General features: G+C 40.9%; 1 protein-coding gene across 8 annotated transcripts in view; it reads left to right on the forward strand.

Annotated features, from left to right (window-relative positions):
- The window catches only part of nfyc (nuclear transcription factor Y, gamma), a 57754-nt gene extending 37513 nt beyond the window's left edge, over positions 1-20241 (forward strand). For 7 of the 8 annotated variants that reach the window (XM_060942861.1, XM_060942866.1, XM_060942868.1 and 4 more), the window contains exons 5-11: positions 723-818; positions 3360-3551; positions 8865-8936; positions 9801-9962; positions 11617-11724; positions 13531-13590; positions 19046-20241. In XM_060942861.1, coding sequence (XP_060798844.1) covers positions 723-818; positions 3360-3551; positions 8865-8936; positions 9801-9962; positions 11617-11724; positions 13531-13590; positions 19046-19168 — 813 coding nt within the window. In that variant the 3' untranslated portion in view covers positions 19169-20241. The remainder of the gene's footprint in view (positions 1-722; positions 819-3359; positions 3552-8864; positions 8937-9800; positions 9963-11616; positions 11725-13530; positions 13591-19045) is intronic. The other variant, XM_060942867.1, reaches the window with a different exon arrangement.
- The last annotated feature ends 280 nt before the right edge of the window (positions 20242-20521 follow it).

A 20521-nucleotide genomic window follows, 5' to 3' on the forward strand; every position in this document is an offset into this window, starting at 1 on the left:
AGACATGGATGTGACTTGGGGAGACTTGGGGTGAATTTCACTGAGCTGTGTGTATCGAGCTGTCTGATTGGCTGTTGCTTCGGAGGTTCAGCCAATCAGAAAGCTCGTTTTATTTCTAAGCGAAAACAATATGGCCGCGCCCGCGTTGGTAAACAAACCAACAGAATCTAGTGAAAATGTCTTGAAAAGTCCTTCAATATGATGAAATATCGAGCGAACGATGAACCCCCTCAAAGAGGGACCGCCCGTGGGGCTGGCAACTTATAAATTCATTCTGCCCTTGCTGCAAACTGACCGCGGTGGGGCGGGCACCCATTTCCTACGCTGATGCTATGTCTGATTGCTGTATATGTACTTGTTTCTGTTTTTTTTTTTTAAATTTTGTTTAATTTCTAAAAAAAATTTAATTAGCATGGGAAATGACACATTCGGTGCAAAAACATCGTCCAATCAGCTCATTGCTATATTGTTTATCCATGTAATCAGTCCGTGTTGTTATATGCATGATAACTCTGATATCTCTGAAAGTGTAATTAATATTACATCATCATATTGCCAGCTCTATATTAGTTGCATTCTATTCTTATTAGCTCGATTTTATTTCTCCTTTAGAACTAGTACATGCAATGATGCTGTCCTTTGTTACAAATTGCTATTACCTTAATCAGATTGAGTGTATTTATGTATTTATTTCATTTTTTTCTTCCTTCTTTCTTTATCAGAGGAATGACATAGCCATGGCAATCACCAAGTTTGACCAGTTTGACTTCCTCATTGACATTGTCCCAAGAGATGACCTTAAGCCACCCAAACGACAGGTGGGAACCCAGGAAAAGTGTTTTATTATTGAAGTAAAATCCTCAAAGAAACCAAGTGACTGCCTGTATGATCCTGAGGAAGAAGAGCTCTATGCAACACCACTGCTGGGAGTTTGGAGGTGCTGTAAACATCCTTGACTGGAAGCTAGGTGTAAGGCCAGTGAAGGCTTTCAGTCGGATGTTTGCAGCGTCCTGCTTCCACTGACCGTCCACGCCATCATTGCCATAAATACTAAATCGCCACACTGACCTCCAGATCACGTGTTTCCTCAGGAGACTTCTCCTCAACTGCAGCTCAAATTTAGCGTGCATAGGCCACAGCTTGCTGTTTTATCTCTGATTAGCATGGCTGATGTTATCAGACAGTTCCTGGTGCCACTGTCATGTTTGCACGTGAGCAGGTGTGTAAACATCCTACACTCTCAGCTGTGACATTACAAAGCTGGGAGAGGGGTGTTTACGCTCTTTCTCACAAATTAATCTTCGCTTTCTCATTATAAACCCGCCATCCTTTTTTTTTAAAATGAAATATTTTTGGTTTGCTTTGTAATAATGTTCTTTGTTTTGTATGTTTTGCATTTTGCATAGCTCTATGAAGCAAAGGGAAGTGTTGGTAATGACTAGCTAGTGGTGCAGAACAGGCTTGTGTGAGTGATTTTTCCTTTCTTGTGATTTAATTGTCTGCAACATTAAAAAAAAAAATTAGCTGACAAATTTTCTATAAATCCATTGAATGGCTCCGAGTGTCAGCAGATGGTTTACGTTTAAACACCTGGGACGTCACAGTGATTGGACACACTTTCTCATTCATAGGTTTTTCTGGATTTTCACTTATTTTCTACATTGTAGAACAATACTGAAGCCATCTAAACTATGAAATAACATATGGGAAATGTATGGAATAATTGTGGCGAACAAAAAAAGTGTTAAACAAAATATGCTTCATATTTGAGATTCTGGGCGGCACGGTGGTGTAGTGGTTGGCGCTGTCGCCTCACAGCAAGAAGGTCCGGGTTCGAGCCCAGCGGCCGGCGAGGGCCTTTCTGTGCGGAGTTTGCATGTTCTCCCCGTGTCCGCGTGGGTTTCCTCCGGGTGCTCCGGTTTCCCCCACAGTCCAAAGACATGCAGGTTAGGTTAACTGGTGGCTCTAAATTGACCGTAGGTGTGAATGTGAGTGTGAATGGTTGTCTGTGTCTATGTGTCAGCCCTGTGATGACCTGGCGACTTGTCCAGGGTGTACCCCGCCTTTCGCCCGTAGTCAGCTGGGATAGGCTCCAGCTTGCCTGCGACCCTGTAGAACAGGATAAAGCGGCTAGAGATAATGAGATGAGATGAGATTTGAGATTCTTCAAAGTAGCCAGCGTTTATCTTGATGTTTTGCACACTATTGGCGTTATCTTAACCAGCTTCATGAAGTAGTCACCTGGAATGCTTTTCTATTAACAGCTGTGCCTTGTCAAAAGTTAATTAGCGCAATTTCTTGCCACCTTAATGCGTTTGAGATCGAATAGTAAATAATAAAAATACAGTAAATAGCCCTGTTCCACAACTGCAGTAATCATTATTATGCCAAGAACTGCTCAACTAAGTAAAGAGAAGCAACATCCATCGTTACTTTAAGGCATGAAGTGACTTTTAATTAATAAAAATAAAGAAAAACCATTGAATTAGATGGTGTGTCCAAACTTGTGTGTGTGTGTGTGTGTGTGTGTGTGTGTATAAAAAAACCTTTTATATAACTTTGAATAGACTGATGTATCTTGAATACCAAAAAACACACTTTTATAAATAATGACTCCAAAGTCACACTCAATAAAAACTAAAGCTGATCATTCTTCTCCCGAACAGTTCTTTAACATGAGAACATTGAGTATTTTCATCTGTCACCATTTTTAGATTGAATTAGGTTCTAAAGGATCTTTTATGTAGTTCTGGTGGCACACAGACACACAGGTATGTACTTAAGTTTTGCTATGGAAAAAACTTATCACCACAACTAGTGGATTCATCCTCCTATCAACGACTTTCCAACACAAGTATGGCCCCGGTGACCTTGCCTTGATAGTGATGTCAATGGGTTGTAATTTTTCCCACAACAGATGACGTTCAAACTGATATTGTGGCACATTTGACATGCCGTTTGCACAGGCTAGTCGTAAATTCAAAAATAAGGGCAAAAAAAATTGTTAGCATGTGTTTTTCCAGGTAAAAATAATTAAATTCCAGAATACCTTTTGCTTTAAGGTTAAGTAGTTTAATCGGAGACAGTGTCACTGGATATCATGGCAGTTGATGTAGGGACAGTTACAGTACATCGTCATATTGCACAAGCCTAGTGCAGCTCCTGTTGGTTCACAGCATGAAATCTCGCATTACTCTACCTAGCCCTTTCCTATTACTTATTTATTTGAGGTCAGCCTCTAGTATTACAGTGTTTAAAATAATTTATGGAGATGTAACCTAGTGATAGGCCTTATTCATATATATGTATGTGTGTGTGTGTGTGTGTGTGTGTGTGTGTGTGTGTGTGTGTGTGTGTAGGAGGAGGTGCGTCAGTCGGTTGCCTCGACAGAACCAGTGCAGTACTACTTCACGCTGGCACAGCAGCCCGGTGCTGTACAGGTGCAGGGGCAGCAGCAAGGCCAGCAGGTGGCTACACCTGCCGCCGCCGCCGCCGCTGCCACCACCCTCCAACCGGGCCAAATAATCATTGCCCAGCCTCAGCAGGGCCAGGTAACATGCGCGTGCGCACACACACCAGTGCAACCTTTTCCTTCCTGTGTACACACTCGACAATAACCTTACCCTTATCAGAAACAACATACAGTCACATTTGCACTGGGATCACATTTTTGTTTCAACAAAGATGACTTGAGATGGCATTTGACCACTTGAGTTACCTGTGAGCAGGTGGAGAACATTTAGGACATTGCTGTGTGTTAGTGGCTTTTTCAGTTGAGGTGACGCTTCAGAGTTTGCCTCGGTCTTATAGCTCAGACAGATACACAAGTACCTGAAACTTTACCATGCTAGTAGGGCGCGCACGCAAAACAAGGCCCTGCACTTGGGCTCAGTCCACTTTGATTACTTGATCCACACTTTAACAGTGGATGCTGAGTGGTGTCATTCACACTTTCCTATCAGATGAGAAGTGTGGAACCCAGTCACCTTCTTATCCGCCCCCGTGTAACATCAGTCCAGTCTCAGAATGTGAACTCTGTGCCCCTTCTCCTGTCGTTTTCTCTCTTTATTCTCTGTAGTCTTATACACTTTCTTTTTGGCACTGTATCTGAATCTTTCTCTCTCACACACACACACTCACTCTTTCTCCCTTCCCCATTCTCACTTACACAGTGTCCCCCCTCAAGTACTTTGCCGATCCTTTTCACATCTTTTAGTCTCCTGTTCTCTTTCAGTCCTCATCATTAACCTAATTCAGTTCTATTCACTCACTACTTATCTTTCTTACTGTCCCTGTTTGCTTGAACTTTCACTTTGTGCCCTCTTGAGCTACTCCTCTTTATTCAGGATCTTTTCCAGACACTTTCTCTCACACTCTGCTGTCTTTCTCAGCGCTGGACCTTCTTCTCTGTGTAAGGGTCAGCGGTGTTTCAGCATGCCTGCTTTTCGCTGAGTGGTCAGAGATGTGAACAGTGCTTTCATTTGCCTTCTTGGGACAGCGAAGAACAAGCAACAGAGCATGACAGGGAGGGACATAGAAGGGAGGCATCACAGGTGGTGGTGGTGAGATGAATGCACAGGGAAAAAGTAATGGAGAAAAGAACAGGAGCTTGTCTCTAGCTCTTTCTTCACAAGAAATGTGCATGCTAAGTTTGCAGATCAGTCTTTGAATGAGCTTCGTTGTAGCCGTCCTGTGCACTACAAAGACGCATCGATATGAAGCAGTTTTATTGCAGAATTAATTATAGTAAAACATTTTGGTTACGATCTGTTTTAAGCAGGTATATTCAAAAAGTTAAGTGCCAAGTTCATACAGGTTATACGTCAGGCGTCGTCAGTTGACAGACTGGTCCAGATGCAGAACCAGCGAAGAATTTCGTTTGAAAAAATACTGCAGCAAAACTGATGAATATAGGAAAAAAAAATTCTGTAGTTCAGCAACTCGGCTTTTCTAAAAAAAAAAAAAATTAACCAAAATGGCAGAGCAGATCCTCTGTTTCAGCTTAACCAATCACACAAATTTTTTTTAATGTATATTTTTATTATTTAACTATAGTATAAACAAAGCACATTCACATGACAAAAAAACCCCATAAATAAATAAAAAAAAAAACCAATATCACGGTTTACAGACAGAGCAAAAATTAAAATTGACACACAGAGACGTGTACAGCAGTAGGAGTGAGTCAGTCTTCACCATTAATAAACATCAGTAAAGGATCCCAGATCTTATTGAAAAGCCTTAGTCTATCATTGTATCTAATTTTTTCAAGATGCAAAACATTCCCCATTTCCCTCAGCCACATCTCATAAGTCGGTGCAGAGTCACTTGTCCACATACGCAGTATGATTTTTCTTGCCACAACCATTCCCACAGATACAGCTTGAGCCTCATAAGTGTTAGACAAAGGTAAAGCACCCATCCCATATAAGACAGCTACAAGAGGACTTGGGGACCAAGTCTTCCTATAGAGATCTTGCAGTCACGTGACCGGAATGTAAACAGCCGCCATCTTGTCGGTAAAAAACACCGCTGAATACTGCTGCACTCGTATACAAAATGGATCAATTTCAACCGACGGACTACACGGCTCATTTTTCTAATGAACAGATAATTAGATATATGTCTAAAATAAACGACCTACAGATTAGTGACCCTTATCGATTACCGGACGGAGTTTTCACGACCGTGTCGGTGGATATTGAACTGCCGGAGGTGGAATACCCAGACGTGTATAATTACCTCATTAACTTTCCCTCGCTGTTCAGTGGTGAAGCACTGCGTGCTTATAAATCTCTGGACAGTTATCTTTACAGAAATTCAGGATTTGTCAGCCGCCCTCAGATGTGGCATCTTGTCAACAAGGAAATAACAATCCTCACTGGACGGGTAAGTCACTTAAGTATTACTAGTACTGATACTAGATATATCAGTAGTATCTAGTATAGCACTGACCAGCCGATTATAGAATAAGGTAATTCCAGCTGTAATTCCAAATTGTCTGTCTTGTTTACCATGGATCTGGCGTTGGAGAGGTAGAGGCTTGGCAGTGGAGATTTGAGTGGCTGTTTTCTGAGCTTAGTCAACAGGCCGGCTCTGCCTGCAGCCTCGCTTTTGCTTCCGCTTCCGACGCCGCCTCCTTCGCCTGCCAGACCTGATAACAATCCACGGAGACCCCGCTGGTCTCGCTATCTCGTCCGGAATGTTGTGCATGCGATGGAAATCGCTACAAACCGTCATTTTCTGCTGGAAACCAATGTCCAGTAAGTCCATACGGTTGTAGTGGATATTGAAGTCCGGTACAGACGAACAACACGCAAAAATACACACAAAAAACATAAAAAACGTGCACAGGTAGGGAGAGCTTGTAGCCGCAGCCGTTGTAGTAGAATTGTATATAGTAGGGTTTTCCAGAAGAAAAGGTAGAAGGCGGAAATATGGCGTTTGACCAACAAGATGGCGTCTGTCACAATCTGGATCGGCTGTGACGTCACATACAAGATCTCTATAGGCCCTAGAGTAGCAATGAAAAATATCAGTCCAGTAAGAGGACAACTTGGTGCAAGACCAAAAGGTGTGGGCAAGTGTCCCCTCAGCAATCTTAGACCTGTTACAGAGAGGTGATGTTGGGGCAAACCTGTGAATCTTCATCTTACAATAATATAGACGGTGTATGGTATTAAACTGTATGAGGTTATACTACCGTTCAAAAGTTTGGGGTCACCCAGACAATTTTGTTTTCCATGAAAAGTCACACTTTTATTTACCACCATAAGTTGTAAAATGAATAGAAAATATAGTCAAGACATTTTTCTGGCCATTTTGAGCATTTAATCGACCCCACAAATGTGATGCTCCAGAAACTCAATCTGCTCAAAGGAAGGTCAGTTTTATAGCTTCTCTAAAGAGCTCAACTGTTTTCAGCTGTGCTAACATGATTGTACAAGGGTTTTCTAATCATCCATTAGCCTTCTGAGGCAATGAGCAAACACATTGTACCATTAGAACACTGGAGTGAGAGTTGCTGGAAATGGGCCTCTATACACCTATGGAGATATTGCACCAAAAACCAGACATTTGCAGCTAGAATAGTCATTTACCACATTAGCAATGTATAGAGTGCATTTCTGATTAGTTTAAAGTGATCTTCATTGAAAAGAACAGTGCTTTTCTTTCAAAAATAAGGACATTTCAAAGTGACCCCAAACTTTTGAGCGGTAGTGTATGTCCAGTGTTAACTGAACAATCATTTACATTAGCCAGACACTGGTCCCAGAACACCTCCCTTATTTCTTCGTTCAATTCCAGGGTCCAGGCCTGTCTATGGCCAGAGGTATCTGTATGTGATAGTGCAAGCAAGGCTTTATAAAAGTAAGATACAGACCCTCGACTGAGAGGGTTAAATTTGATGATGTCAAGGGTTTCATGGCGGAGGATATTCTGATAGTTGGGTATGTGCTTTCTTGTGAATTCACGTATTTGAAAATATCTGAAGAGATTTGACATAGGAATACTGTATAAACTCTGAAGTTGGGCAAAAGAGGCAAATGTACCATCAACATATAAGGCGTTCAAATCATTAATACCCCTCTGTTGCCACATTAAAAACACAGAGTCACTTAGACCAGGGGAAAAGGCATGATTTTTGCATATTGGGCTATCCAGATAAGTGCAGGGTGCTTTTATGTATCGCCTAATGTGGTGCCATATTTTCAGAGTATTACCTATGACAGTGCTACCACTGTATGATCCCTTACTTGCTTTAGTGGGACTATTTAGCAGGGCTGAGAGTGAAGTATTCAGTCACATACATTTTATGTAAATTATTTAGCTGAACGTGGCTCATCAGACCAGAGACTAGCTACAGGACATGAGATCAGAAAGAAGAAGAAGCCTTTATTTTTGTCACATGTACGCTCAAGCACAGTGAAATTCCTCCTCTACATTTCACCCATCTGAAGCAATGAACACATGTATGCACGCAAGTGAGCAATGAGCACACACACATACCCAAAGCAGTGGGCAGCTATGCTACAGTGCCTGGGGAGCAGTTGGGGGTTGGGTGCCTTGCTCAAGGGCACGTCAGCCATGATACAGAGAGAGGGGAAAGTGCTGTTCATTCACTCAACTCCCCTCACATTTTTCCCAGGAATTGAACTGGTGACCTTTTGGGCCCAAGCCTGCTTCTCTAACCTTCAGGTCATGGCTGCCCCCAAGGAGTGTGTATAGATCTGGTTAGATTAGTGAACTGACATCATGGCTTGTTTAAATCAAAGTTGATCACGAAAACAAAATGCTTAAAGCCATATAGACACACAAGTATGCAATTTTTTTGTGACATTCATGATGTTTAAACAAAGTGAAGATGCAGTTAATTATAATGTCAGGATTTCAATTCGTGTCTGCATTTTAAATGTCTGAAATAAACATGATAAATAAAAAAGGAAGTATAGAAATTTCAGTCACAGCTGTTTGTGTGATCTGCCTGTGGTCTGTTGCTGTGGTTTTGACCCTGAGGATGGAGAAAGAACAAAGCATGGTATTTCTGTGTTACTGTTTTTTTTTTAAACCCCCCCCCCCCCCCCCCCCCACAGCTTGCTCAGTCTCTCTTCAGTTGTGACAAGTGCACCACTTTAATCAAAATTGCTGTTTATTGGCCATTATTCATGAGCTTACAAACGACATTTTATTTATTTATTTATTTCCATGTTCTACCCATTGTCCGCTATGCTTCAGCATTTTGTGTTCCTGCTTCTTATGCTCTGTCACTTACCATTTGCTGTGCATGTACGTATTGTTTGATCAAGCTTTTCTGTCTCACTCCGTCTCTCTTTCTCTTCCTCTTGCCATGTGTTCATCCTCAGGTGTTGCAGGGGACCACCATGCAGCAGCTACAGCAGGTGCAGGTAGCTCAATCACAGGCTACCCCCATTACGGTAAACTACTCAGACCCCAAACTGCATCTTGTCTATCCCTAATGTAGCACCTGCTTTTTAACTAAGGGTCATGCTGTTTGACTCCTTATTAAATTGTGTAAAGCTCAATAATTTATTATATGAGATTATAGGAATGAACCGATCTCATACAGCCTACTGGTGTCAGGTTGATATTGACCTGAAATGCTGGGGTTGGTATCAGTTTGGGTTGGATGCATTTCCAATCCTCTCTCTTGATGTATTTCATGGCAGTCATTGGCTAATCTGTATCACCTAATATTTGATCACAAATGGAAATTTTGTTTTGTGGTTCACCATTAATACATTCATGGATATTATGTTTAAAAGGCTCCATAATATCACATCAGTGTAAACCAAGAGAAAGCTGATCAGTGCATTAATAATGGCAGGATTCCCCAAGACATGAAGTGATCCCACTGTAAATACCTGTATCCATAGTTCATCTACTTTTCAACTGATGGAGGTCAGGGCAGGCAGATAATGCCAGGCTGCTGAATAAATTGTTCTTGTGTATCGGATGTCCTTCCCTGAAGACTTGGCTGATCGCCTTTCATGCCTAGGTGATTTAGCACCCAGGTTTCTCTGCTTGCTGCAAGAGGTCAGAGGTCACAGCCTTGCCCCACTCCTCTTTCTTATTGCTTGGATCAATTTCTTGTGGTTCTCAGAGGTCTGTCTAGAACATAGGATGATGTGAGGTGATGTGCACTGTAAGTTTTAGTACCACTGCTGAAAGAAAACCATCAGACAGGAATAGGGTGCTTTTGCCCAGGGCGAAACGTCATTGCTGAGAACCTTAACACTTCTCACCGCCTCGCTTATTTCTTCCCACTCTGTCTGTTCTAGAGCGCTCCAGTGACCATGCAGGTGGGCGAGGGCCAGCAGGTGCAGATAGTGCAGGCGGCTGCGCAGGGCCAGGCTCAGACCCAGGCAGCTCAACCAGCCGGCCAGACCATGCAGGTCATGCAGCAGATCATCACCAACACAGGAGAGATTCAGCAGATCCCTGTAAGAGCTGCACTACTGTGATTATCTCACAGATAATGTGATGACTGATATTTTAACAGTTATTCCACGAAATCAAGTCATACACGAGCTGATAGCCGACGAGGCACACAGTACCGAGTTGGCTGTAATCCATGTATGACGAGATTGAGTGGATTAACTTTTTTTTTTATTCTATTCACATTCACTGGATTTTTGAGAAACTGAGCATTTTTACTTTAATTTTTTTGCAAATTCAATAAATAAAAACTTTATACAAAACGTCCGACAAAATCATTTCCGCTTGGAATGTAAACAAACGAGTGAAATGGCAGTAGCAATTTGTGAAAAATGTTCTGATAATAATTCTTGAAAAAACAAAACGTTCTGACCATCAAATACTTTATTCCATATTTTGGTGCACTTTTTTTGTAATTTTGAGATTTTGTTTTCAAGTAGTTTTTATTTCATCCTCAGTTGGTTCAGCAACATGCGCCGACATTTTGTTTTTCTCTACTCACTGTATATGAGCTGATAGCCTAGTAGTAGAGTAGCCAATCAGAGCACGCAATTGCTCATATCCAGTGAATGTGGATAGAATAATGTGAATTATCCTAGTGTCTTTAAGCTCTTTGCCATTCAAATACCCAGTCCTAAAATTCTCACTTGCAAAAGGTCAGGTGAGGAAAAGTGACATTCTGTAATTTTGTCAGCTGCTATAATGTGAATATTCTGTAGAGAGAGAGAGAGAGGAAGAAAAAACCCCAAAACAACCTAAATATAGTGTCCGTCATTATGAGACGGAGAATCATTTGTCACCATATTTCCATTACGACTACTATTATTGCTTATGCATTTTCCCCACCTCAGTCAAATGTTTCTGTGATGTTTAGGTGTGTTATTAACATGCAGCCTAATAATCCAGATAATGGCCTGAATGGAATCGGTGTTCATGTATACGGTACACTTTATTTAGAATAGCGTGAACCAGTCGAGACAAACCCAGAAATAAATTTCTGTTCCATCAAAAGAGGTGGATCATTGGCAAAATATGTAAATGAAGACAGGATTTAAAAATAATTGAGGTTATCTGGCAAAGTGAGGCTCATGCAGCTAATATATTGAGTGTGTGTGTGTAGTTGTTTAATAGTGACATTTACAGGGTGTTTTTAGACTAACATTTTTAAGATTTAATAAAAAAAAAGTGGCTGAATGCTTGGCGAACATGCTCAACTAATATTAGCCACTTGTTAAGCTTCACATTATGGTAATTTTAATATCAATTGTCACTTCTCATATGTTCATTTGTGGTTCAGGTTACGTGGAAATATTTTGGGGGAAAAATACTAGCAAAGACTTTTTTACATCTCTCATGTGTATTAGCCTAGAATCCCACATGGCCCATGTATTGACACTATTAATCTAGATCTCTATATGACCCATGTGTATGTGCCATGTGTAGCCTTGAGTCTCACAAGCCCCATGTGTGTTAGCCTAGAATTAGACATGGTCAGTATTTTTGTTGATGAGCCTAGAATTTGGTGTGTCCATGTATATAAGCCAAGAATTCTATAATGGTCTGTGTGTATTGATCTAGACGCTAACAAACCATGATGCAGGTTACTTGAAGGTAATTGAGTGTGCTCACTGTCTCCTCCTTGTGGTGGTGTTGCCACAGGTGCAGCTGAACGCCGGAGGCCTGCAGTATATCCGTCTGGCTCAGCCAGTTTCAGGAGCACAAGTCGTTCAAGGACAAATACAGACACTCGCAACCAACACTCAGCAGGTAAAAACCACAAATTAAATGATCTGCCGATGGAACCGTGGTAGTATCAGTCAAAACAGCTGTTTTATCATTCCTCCTGCTTGATTTTTGTGTTTTATAACTACAACCCTGATTCCAAAAAAGTTGGGACAAAGTACAAATTGTAAATAAAAACGGAATGCAATGATGTGGAAGTTTCAAAATTCCATATTTTATTCAGAATAGAACATAGATGACATATCAAATGTTTAAAGTGAGAAAATGTATCATTTAAAGAGAAAAATTAGGTGACTTTAAATTTCATGACAACAACACATCTCAAAGTTGGGACAAGGCCATGTTTACCACTGTGAGACATCCCCTTTTCTCTTTACAACAGTCTGTAAATGTCTGGGGACTGAGGAGACAAGTTGCTCAAGTTTAGGGATAGGAATGTTAACCCATTCTTGTCTAATGTAGGATTCTAGTTGCTCAACCGTCTTGGGTCTTTTTTGTCGTATCTTCCGTTTTATGATGCGCCAAATGTTTTCTGTGGGTGAAAGATCTGGACTGCAGGCTGGCCAGTTCAGTACCCGGACCCTTCTTCTACGCAGCCATGATGCTGTAATTGATGCAGTATGTGGTTTGGCATTGTCATGTTGGAAAATGCAAGGTCTTCCCTGAAAGAGACGTCGTCCGGATGGGAGCATATGTTGCTCTAGAACCTGGATATACCTTTCAGCATTGATGGTGTCTTTCCAGATGTGTAAGCTGCACATGCCACACACACTAATGCAACCCCATACCATCAGAGATGCAGGCTTCTGAACTGAGCGCTGATAACAACTTGGGTCGTCCTTCTCCTCTTTAGTCTGAATGACACGGCGTCCCTGATTTCCATAAAGAACTTCAAATTTTGATTCGTCTGACCACAGAACAGTTTTCCACTTTGCCACAGTCCATTTTAAATGAGTCTTGGCCCAGAGAAGACGTCTGCGCTTCTGGATCATGTTTAGATACGGCTTCTTCTTTGAACTATAGAGTTTTAGCTGGCAACGGCGGATGGCACGGTAAATTGTATTCACAGATAATGTTCTCTGGAAATATTCCTGAGCCCATTTTGTGATTTCCAGTACAGAAGCATGCCTGTATGTGATGCAGTGCCGTCTAAGGGCCCGAAGATCACGGGCACCCGGTATGGTTTTCCGGCCTTGACCCTTATGCACAGAGATTCTTCCAGATTCTCTGAATCTTTTGATGATATTATGCACTGTAGATGATGATATTTCAAACTCTGCAATTTTACACTGTCGAACTCCTTTCTGATATTGCTCCACTATTTGTCAGCACAGAATTAGGGGGATTGGTGATCCTCTTCCCATCTTTACTTCTGAGAGCCGCTGCCACTCCAAGATGCTCTTTTTATACCCAGTCATGTTAATGACCTATTGCCAATTGACCTAATGAGTTGCAATTTGGTCCTCCAGCTGTTCCTTTTTTGTACCTTTAACTTTTCCAGCCTCTTATTGCCCCTGTCCCAACTTTTTTGAGATGTGTTGCTGTCATGAAATTTCAAATGAGTCAATATTTGGCATGAAATTTCAAAATGTCTCACTTTCGACATTTGATATGTTGTCTATGTTCTATTGTGAATACAATATCAGTTTTTGAGATTTGTAAATTATTGTATTCCATTTTTATTTACGATTTGTACTTTGTCCCAACTTTTTTGGAATCGGTGTTGTAGTACGAATACTTAAACAGGGCAGTGTCATTTTCATTTGGATGCCTTTCACACAGAGCAGATGTGCAGGGTCATGATGTGCATTTTGCTCTATCTGCTGGCAGGTATCACAGACAGAAGTGCAGCAAGGCCAGCAGCAGTTCAACCAGTTCACTGATGGTCAGGTAAGGAAGGTGCAGAGTCAAACGATTACACAATTTCACGCTCTTCCATGATATACATAGTATTTCAACTTTTGTCCCTCAGCATATAACACGGGGGGGGGATATAGCTGTCTGTCTGTCCATCTGTAAACATTTTAGTTTCCGGAGCATAATCCAAAAAGGGTTAGGAATTTTTTTCATGAAACCTGGTAATTATGTTAAGTGACTAGAGGAGTTGTGCCTTTTTGATATTTTGGGATTTCTGTTTTTTTTTTTTTTCTGTATTTCCATGGCAACCAAGTTAACTTGGGCGGCACGGTGGTGTAGTGGTTAGCGCTGTCACCTCACAGCAAGAAGGTCCTGGGTTTGAGCCCCGTGGCTGGCGAGGGCCTTTCTGTGCGGAGTTTGCATGTTCTCCCCGTGTCCGCGTGGGTTTCCTCCGGGTGCTCCGGTTTCCCCCACAGTCCAAAGACATGCAGGTTAGGTTAACTGGTGACTCTAAATTGACCGTAGGTGTGAATGTGAGTGTGAATGGTTGTCTGTGTCTATGTGTCAGCCCTGTGATGACCTGGCGACTTGTCCAGGGTGTACCCCGCCTTTCGCCCGTAGTCAGCTGGGATAGGCTCCAGCTTGCCTGCGACACTGTAGAACAGGATAAAGCGGCTAGAGATGATGAGATGAGATGAGAACCAAGTCAACTTAGGAAAATTTGGAGTGGGGGCCGGGGGGGCAATACGTCATCTCCTGATGACTCTTGTTTATTTTTATTTGCTAATCCATAGCAGGTCAGCATGTTCTGTTGTATCTGGTTTCTATTTGTTTACTTTTCATGTTATTGAATTTCTTACTCCTCGTATATTTATAACTTTTTTTTTTTTTTTTAACTACTCCTCATTTCAAGTGATGGGCACAAGTAGTGGCAAGCACATCCAAATAAAGTTAAGGGTGTCGATGCTTTACTTTACTGAGAATAGCAGATAACTCTCACTTGGTGATTCTTATGTACCAGCATAACCCTGTTGTAAAATACCATATCATTTGGACACAGAAGTCACAATAGAATCTGTTCCAAAGTGTAGGGGCGCGGATGACGCATGCTCTTTTCCCTTTAATTTTTAGCTTAGACTGTGTGGGAGAGAGAAAAAAGCCCATGTTTGGAATAGCTAAAAGACCTCACATGATTACAAGCTGACAGCAATTCAGAAATATATTCAGGAGTTTCTCTGTTTAATGCGTGGTATGTCAGCACCAGTGCTTTTTAAAACGAACCCTAAACTTCATTGGTATGCTGTAAAGGGAGATGGGGATTGGAGTGATGCACTCAAAATTCAAAGACGGATCAAAAATAATGCTACCTGCAATTCCCTAGAATTAGCATTTGAGCCAGTTTACAAGGACTAAGGCTAGAAATTTAAGACATCCAGTTATTAATGGCTAAAAACATGTTAGATTGGCTAAGCTACTGAAATTGTTGCATTTTTACTGACAAGTAACCTACAGCTGTGTGCCAGAATAAATCTGAAATGACCCATTAAAATGCTGAGTTAAACCACACATGGGAAGCATATGGAATGAAAATAAAATGAGGCCAAGAATAGATCCCTGAGGCACTCCACAGGTAAGGGCAATGAGAAAAAGCACCTTATCCCCAACAGAAACAGAGAACATGCTCTTAGCTAAATGAGGAGCAATTAGAGCTATCTGCTAAATGCCAACCCACTGACCAACAACCTACTCATAATGCTTCTATCAAAGGCTGCAGTAGGTTTGAACAATATCCGAAAGTGTCCGCATGCATGAAAATGTCATTTAATTCTCTTATAAGACCAGTGTTGTTTTTTTGCAAAATACAGACAGTATTTTTTTTTCCAATGATGATCAGTTAGAGTGCACAGAGAACAGCTGAACAGCAGCAACTGTCTTTAAAATCTTATTTCATAGAAAACTTTCTGATTCATAACGTACTTGTTTCAAGGCCAGTTTTTGGATCAAGACAAAGTAGTCTGGAACATAACCTGAAATTAAAGGTTCATTTACAATACGCTGTAGATTAGGAACGACAGTACCTTACATCTTTTTCAAAAAATATCCTCAGCCCTGCACATAACAGTTAGAAGACATTTGAAATGCTGCAGTCTCAGTGGGCCACTTGCCCTCAGGGCTATGGAACAGCTACAATATTCAAACCCCGCAACCCAGTGTGTGGGAGAGGAAGGCACAGGATAATAAATAGCTAGCAAAATTAACTTATTATTATAGAATTAGTAGTATTTACCTTTATAGTATATGGGTTTAAAAAAAAAAAGACAGATGGGATAAATTGTCAGAGAAAATTACACGTAATAATTTAATTTATTTTTTTTTCATGGTCCAAATCCTGTGCTCTGATTGGCTGGTGAGTGGGTCCATATCCTACGATACGGACCCCAGTTATGGACCTCTGGCGACTCGCTCGTTCACAGCAACAGCAAACATAGTAGCATTTTTTTTGTCAACATTTATCTTTTTTTTTTACAAGATTTATTTATAAGATTATCAAAAATCTTATCAATTTTTGCCAGCATTTCTCAGGAGAATAGCATTAATTTTACAGCATGGATAGTGATAACGACAGTGTTCACAGCAAAAGCGAGTTTTACTGCCCTGAGGAAGAAGAAATAAAAGAAAACATTTCAGGAGAAAGCTAAAAACCTGTAATTTGCTAACACCGAGCAAAAACATGGCTGAATCCTGAATGACTCCTATTTGTATAAATAGGGGACGACATAGGCGGCAAAACGTAGTTGTTTTTTTTTTTTCCCTTTTCCTGCCATGGAAGTGCACTTGTATACTGAGGAGGAAGCAATTTGCATTACAGCCGTGAATGAGGATTCAAAATAGCATTAATTTTACAGCATGGATAGCGATAACAACAGTGTTCACAGCGAAAGTGAGTTTTACTACCCTGAGGAAGACAAAATAAAAAAAACATTTCAGGAGAAAGCTAAAAACCTCTAACTTGCTAACAGTTTGATCTCATTAGTTAATGAGACCCATTTTGGACCATGTTATCCTAATACATAATATTATGTTAGGTAAAAACTTTGAACCAGTACAATCTCTTCTTCAAAGTTTCACCAAATGGCTTTATTTATGCAATATAAAGGTCATAATACTGTATAACTTTGGTCAAGCAAAAACACCGAGCAAAAACATGGCTGAATCCTGAATGACTCAATTTTGTATAAATAGGGGACTACATAGGCGGCAAAATGTAGTGTTTTTTTTTTTTTCCTGCCATGGAAGTGCACTTGTATACTGAGGAGGAAGCCACTTGCATTACAGCCGTGAATGAGGATTCAAAATAGCATTATTTTTACAGCATGGATAGCGATAACGACAGTGTTCACAGCAAAAGCGAGTTTTACTACCCTGAGGAAGAAGAAAAAAAAAGAAAACATTGCAGGAGAAAGCTAAAAACCTCTAACTTGCTAATGCTGAGCAAAAACATGGCTGAATCCTGAATGACTCAATTTTGTATAAATAGGGGACTACATAGGTGGCAAAATGTAGTTTTTTTTTTCCCCCTGCCATGGAAGTGCACTTGTATACTGAGGAGGAAGCCATTTGCATTACAGCCGTGAATGAGGATTCAAAATGGCGGCTCGGCTCGGTTTTCCCTTTCGGGTACTCTCGTTTTCTGTTAGAATTTTGTAAGAAACAATAAATGTATTATTTACCAGCTTAAGGTCGGTCCGTATGGTGAAACACCGTGACCTCGGCCTTGAATACTGACCTCGGCCCAGAGGGCCTTGCTCAGTACTTTCAAGACCTCGGTCACGGTATTTCACGATACGGACCTCTCAGCTGGTAAATAACACATATGTATGTGTCTGGAAACAAACACTATGGTTGGTATCCCATTAGCAAGAGCACAAGCTACTTTCCAGTGAACTGTATGAGTTTGGCTGTTTGTTTCTGTTAATGTATATTTTCTTATTTTCATAGTGTAGTGTATTTATGATGTTTAAAACCTTTCTCTAGCTTGCTTTTTGCATATCTATTGAATGTCATTGACCTTTTGTTTGGGAGCTCTTGCATATACCGGACTTTAAAATACTGTGATTACGACTGTGGTGAATGACCCAGAAACACAGGAACTGTTCTAAGTACACTGTCTGGCCAACAAAGGTCATGCACACTAATATTTTGTTGGACCGCTTTTAGCTTTGAGTAGTGTGCATTTGCTGTGACAACTTTATGCAGCGTCACAATATTTAACTCTGTCCAGAGCTTCGTTAATTTTTCACCGAGATCTTGTGTTGATGACGGACGAGTCGAACCACTCTGTAAAGTCTTCTCCATCGCATTTCAATGGGTTTAAGGTCAAGAGTCTGGTGAGCTGGTGAATCGGATGATTCAGGTCATCGATTCATGTGTGTCCCTTCTTAACCTGACGCACCCGTCAGTCTGCGTTGGACAGTTCTTAACTCAATTCCAGTCATTTCAGCAAGCTCCTTAGTCGTTTTCTTTACTTAATGTAGGCTGATAACTTGCCCCTTCTGAAACACAGTAAAATCTTTTTCACAGCCACAGGATACACCTTCTGACATGTTTTGTTTTAAGAAATGAGAAGCTACTCACTGCATCAGTTTAAGGTTAAAAGACTTGCTGTGAGCTGAAACACAATCACTGCAGTATCCACTTGGAGATATATCCAATCGGAGGCTCTTAAGTGTTTGCTTATTTAAATTAAAATGGCAACTTTTTTTTGGCCTGGCAGTGTATAATGTGGAAATGTCGGGCAAGTAGCCCATTGGTAGCGTATCTGCAGGAGCAGGCTGGATTGGTAAGAATTATTTTGGGCACAAGGAGAGATCGAGTTTAAAGAAACTGTCCCGCTTCTTTGTGATTTAGTTATGTAAGAGATGATCTACAGTCAGTCTTGCCATGTTGGTAACAGTAATAGACACAGGAAATAAAATACCTTTGATGGTTTTACTGAAAATGGTATTAATTTTGAAAACCAAATCTACGTTGCTTTTTCTGCTGTAAACCTCCAGTACTTTATTGCCTGTCACCTTGATATCCCTTTGCTCAGAGTGTAACTAGCAGACTTTTAAACAGAAATGAGGGGCAAATGCGTGATCCTTATTGGTTAATCCTGTTTCTCTCCATAGCGGCTGGTAGCTAAAATACGCGATTTGAACAAATCATTTGATGTCTCTGGTGGTTAAGGCTGAAGGAATAGTCATGATTAGTTTGACCTTTTATGAAGTTATTATAGTGTAATTGCCGCGCAAAACACTCCTTATTTGACAAATAATTTACTATACCTTTTCCACTCACGTCTGTAGTTCCTGCTTGCGTACAGCACTTCATTTGTGCACTGTGCTTTGTCTGTGTGTTATATTACACTGTTTTATTATAGAGATACTGCGTATGTCTGTCGCTTTATATCCTCTGGTTTCTTTTGTCCCTTCTCTCGGCCCTGCAGCAGTTGTATCAGATCCAGCAGGTGACTATGCCAGCGGGTCAGGAACTAACTCAGCCCATGTTCATCCAGTCAACGAGCCAGACAGCTGATGGCCAGGTCAGCACGCAGGTCAGCGCTGACTGATGCGCAGCACTTCCTCCCTGACGCCCAGGCACTGACTGCACCATAACCACGCTGCTCCAGACCAGCTCAACCAGCGGGATCCCTACCACACCACTGTCAGCACCCACACACGGCGCCATTTTGTTTATTGTGCACAGCCATATGCAATGCCAACATGGCTGAACTGCACTTAGCCTTAGAGCTTTGATACAACTCGTACTTTTCCCTGACTGCAGTTTAAAAAAAAATTATACAGATGATTTTGTCACTCTGCTCCCACCACAATGTCTGGCAACACACACGTTTATCCCATCATGACACTGAACAACACTTTCCTGTCTTCAGCCAAACAACACATTATTCTAAATGCATTTTTTTTTAATTATTAAGGTTACAAAGTAGCCAGTCAGCAAAGTTGCTGTGTTTTTCCCGATCTGTTGGTGGGAACATTGTGTTCAGAGCCAAACTGATGTGGTTATATGATCACGTAACTCACACCATCTCATCTTTATGTAGTGGAATTCTTTAGATACTTGGGTACAAGTGATCCCTGTTGATCTGATCCAAGTATAAAGACTCTAAATGGTCCAGTCTTCCGTGCAGTGTACTTTGAGCATGTATTGGTGACAGTGGTCTGATCAATGTTTGTTTGAAGGCTCTTCTGCCTTGTGGGAGGTCTGGGGAGAACCCTGTCTCTGAGATTTATGTGGTTCTGAATAAAAATGTCTGTCCTGGCTCAAGTTTCTGTTAAGCCCTAATTTGTCGATCATGTCTCTTGTACAATTCAAGACTTAATGCTAAAGCCATAATCCACACATCTTGTACATGTTGGTCTCTGTAGTTTGTATGATAACTCTGAAATTCAATTTTAATCATATTACTTCAATTTTATTAGTTACTTGTATTGTATAGACCTGCAATTTGATGATGTGATTATTGTTGAAAGGGCTTCTTACTGTTGGGTTTTCTACATGCAAAATGTGTGTGTGTGTGTGGGGGGGGGGTGATAAAGGGTGTATGAGTCTAATGGTTTGTGTATCCGTTGTGTTTGATATTGTGCATTAAAGTCTCTCGAGGGACCAGACATGAAACTATTCTTTCTCGTTCTCCTTCTCTCCATGTTCTGTATACGTATTAGGGAATACAAATTGTGCCTTTCTTTAATTGTCAAGGAATTGCTATTTTCAGTCTAGTATGTAATCTATAGGTACATTGACTTTTTTTTCCTTTTTAAAAAAGACAAAGTGCGCTGTAGTAAAAGCAAACGCCACAGAATGGATTCAGTTCCTCTCATAAACGTTTCATTTCTTTTGCTGCAACTTAAAATGTCAAGTGTATATTTAGAGGGTCATTCTGGTGGTATTTGTCTTTTCA

This window comes from Neoarius graeffei, chromosome 16 (genome assembly GCF_027579695.1).
Source record: "Neoarius graeffei isolate fNeoGra1 chromosome 16, fNeoGra1.pri, whole genome shotgun sequence".
Lineage (NCBI taxonomy): Eukaryota > Metazoa > Chordata > Actinopteri > Siluriformes > Ariidae > Neoarius > Neoarius graeffei.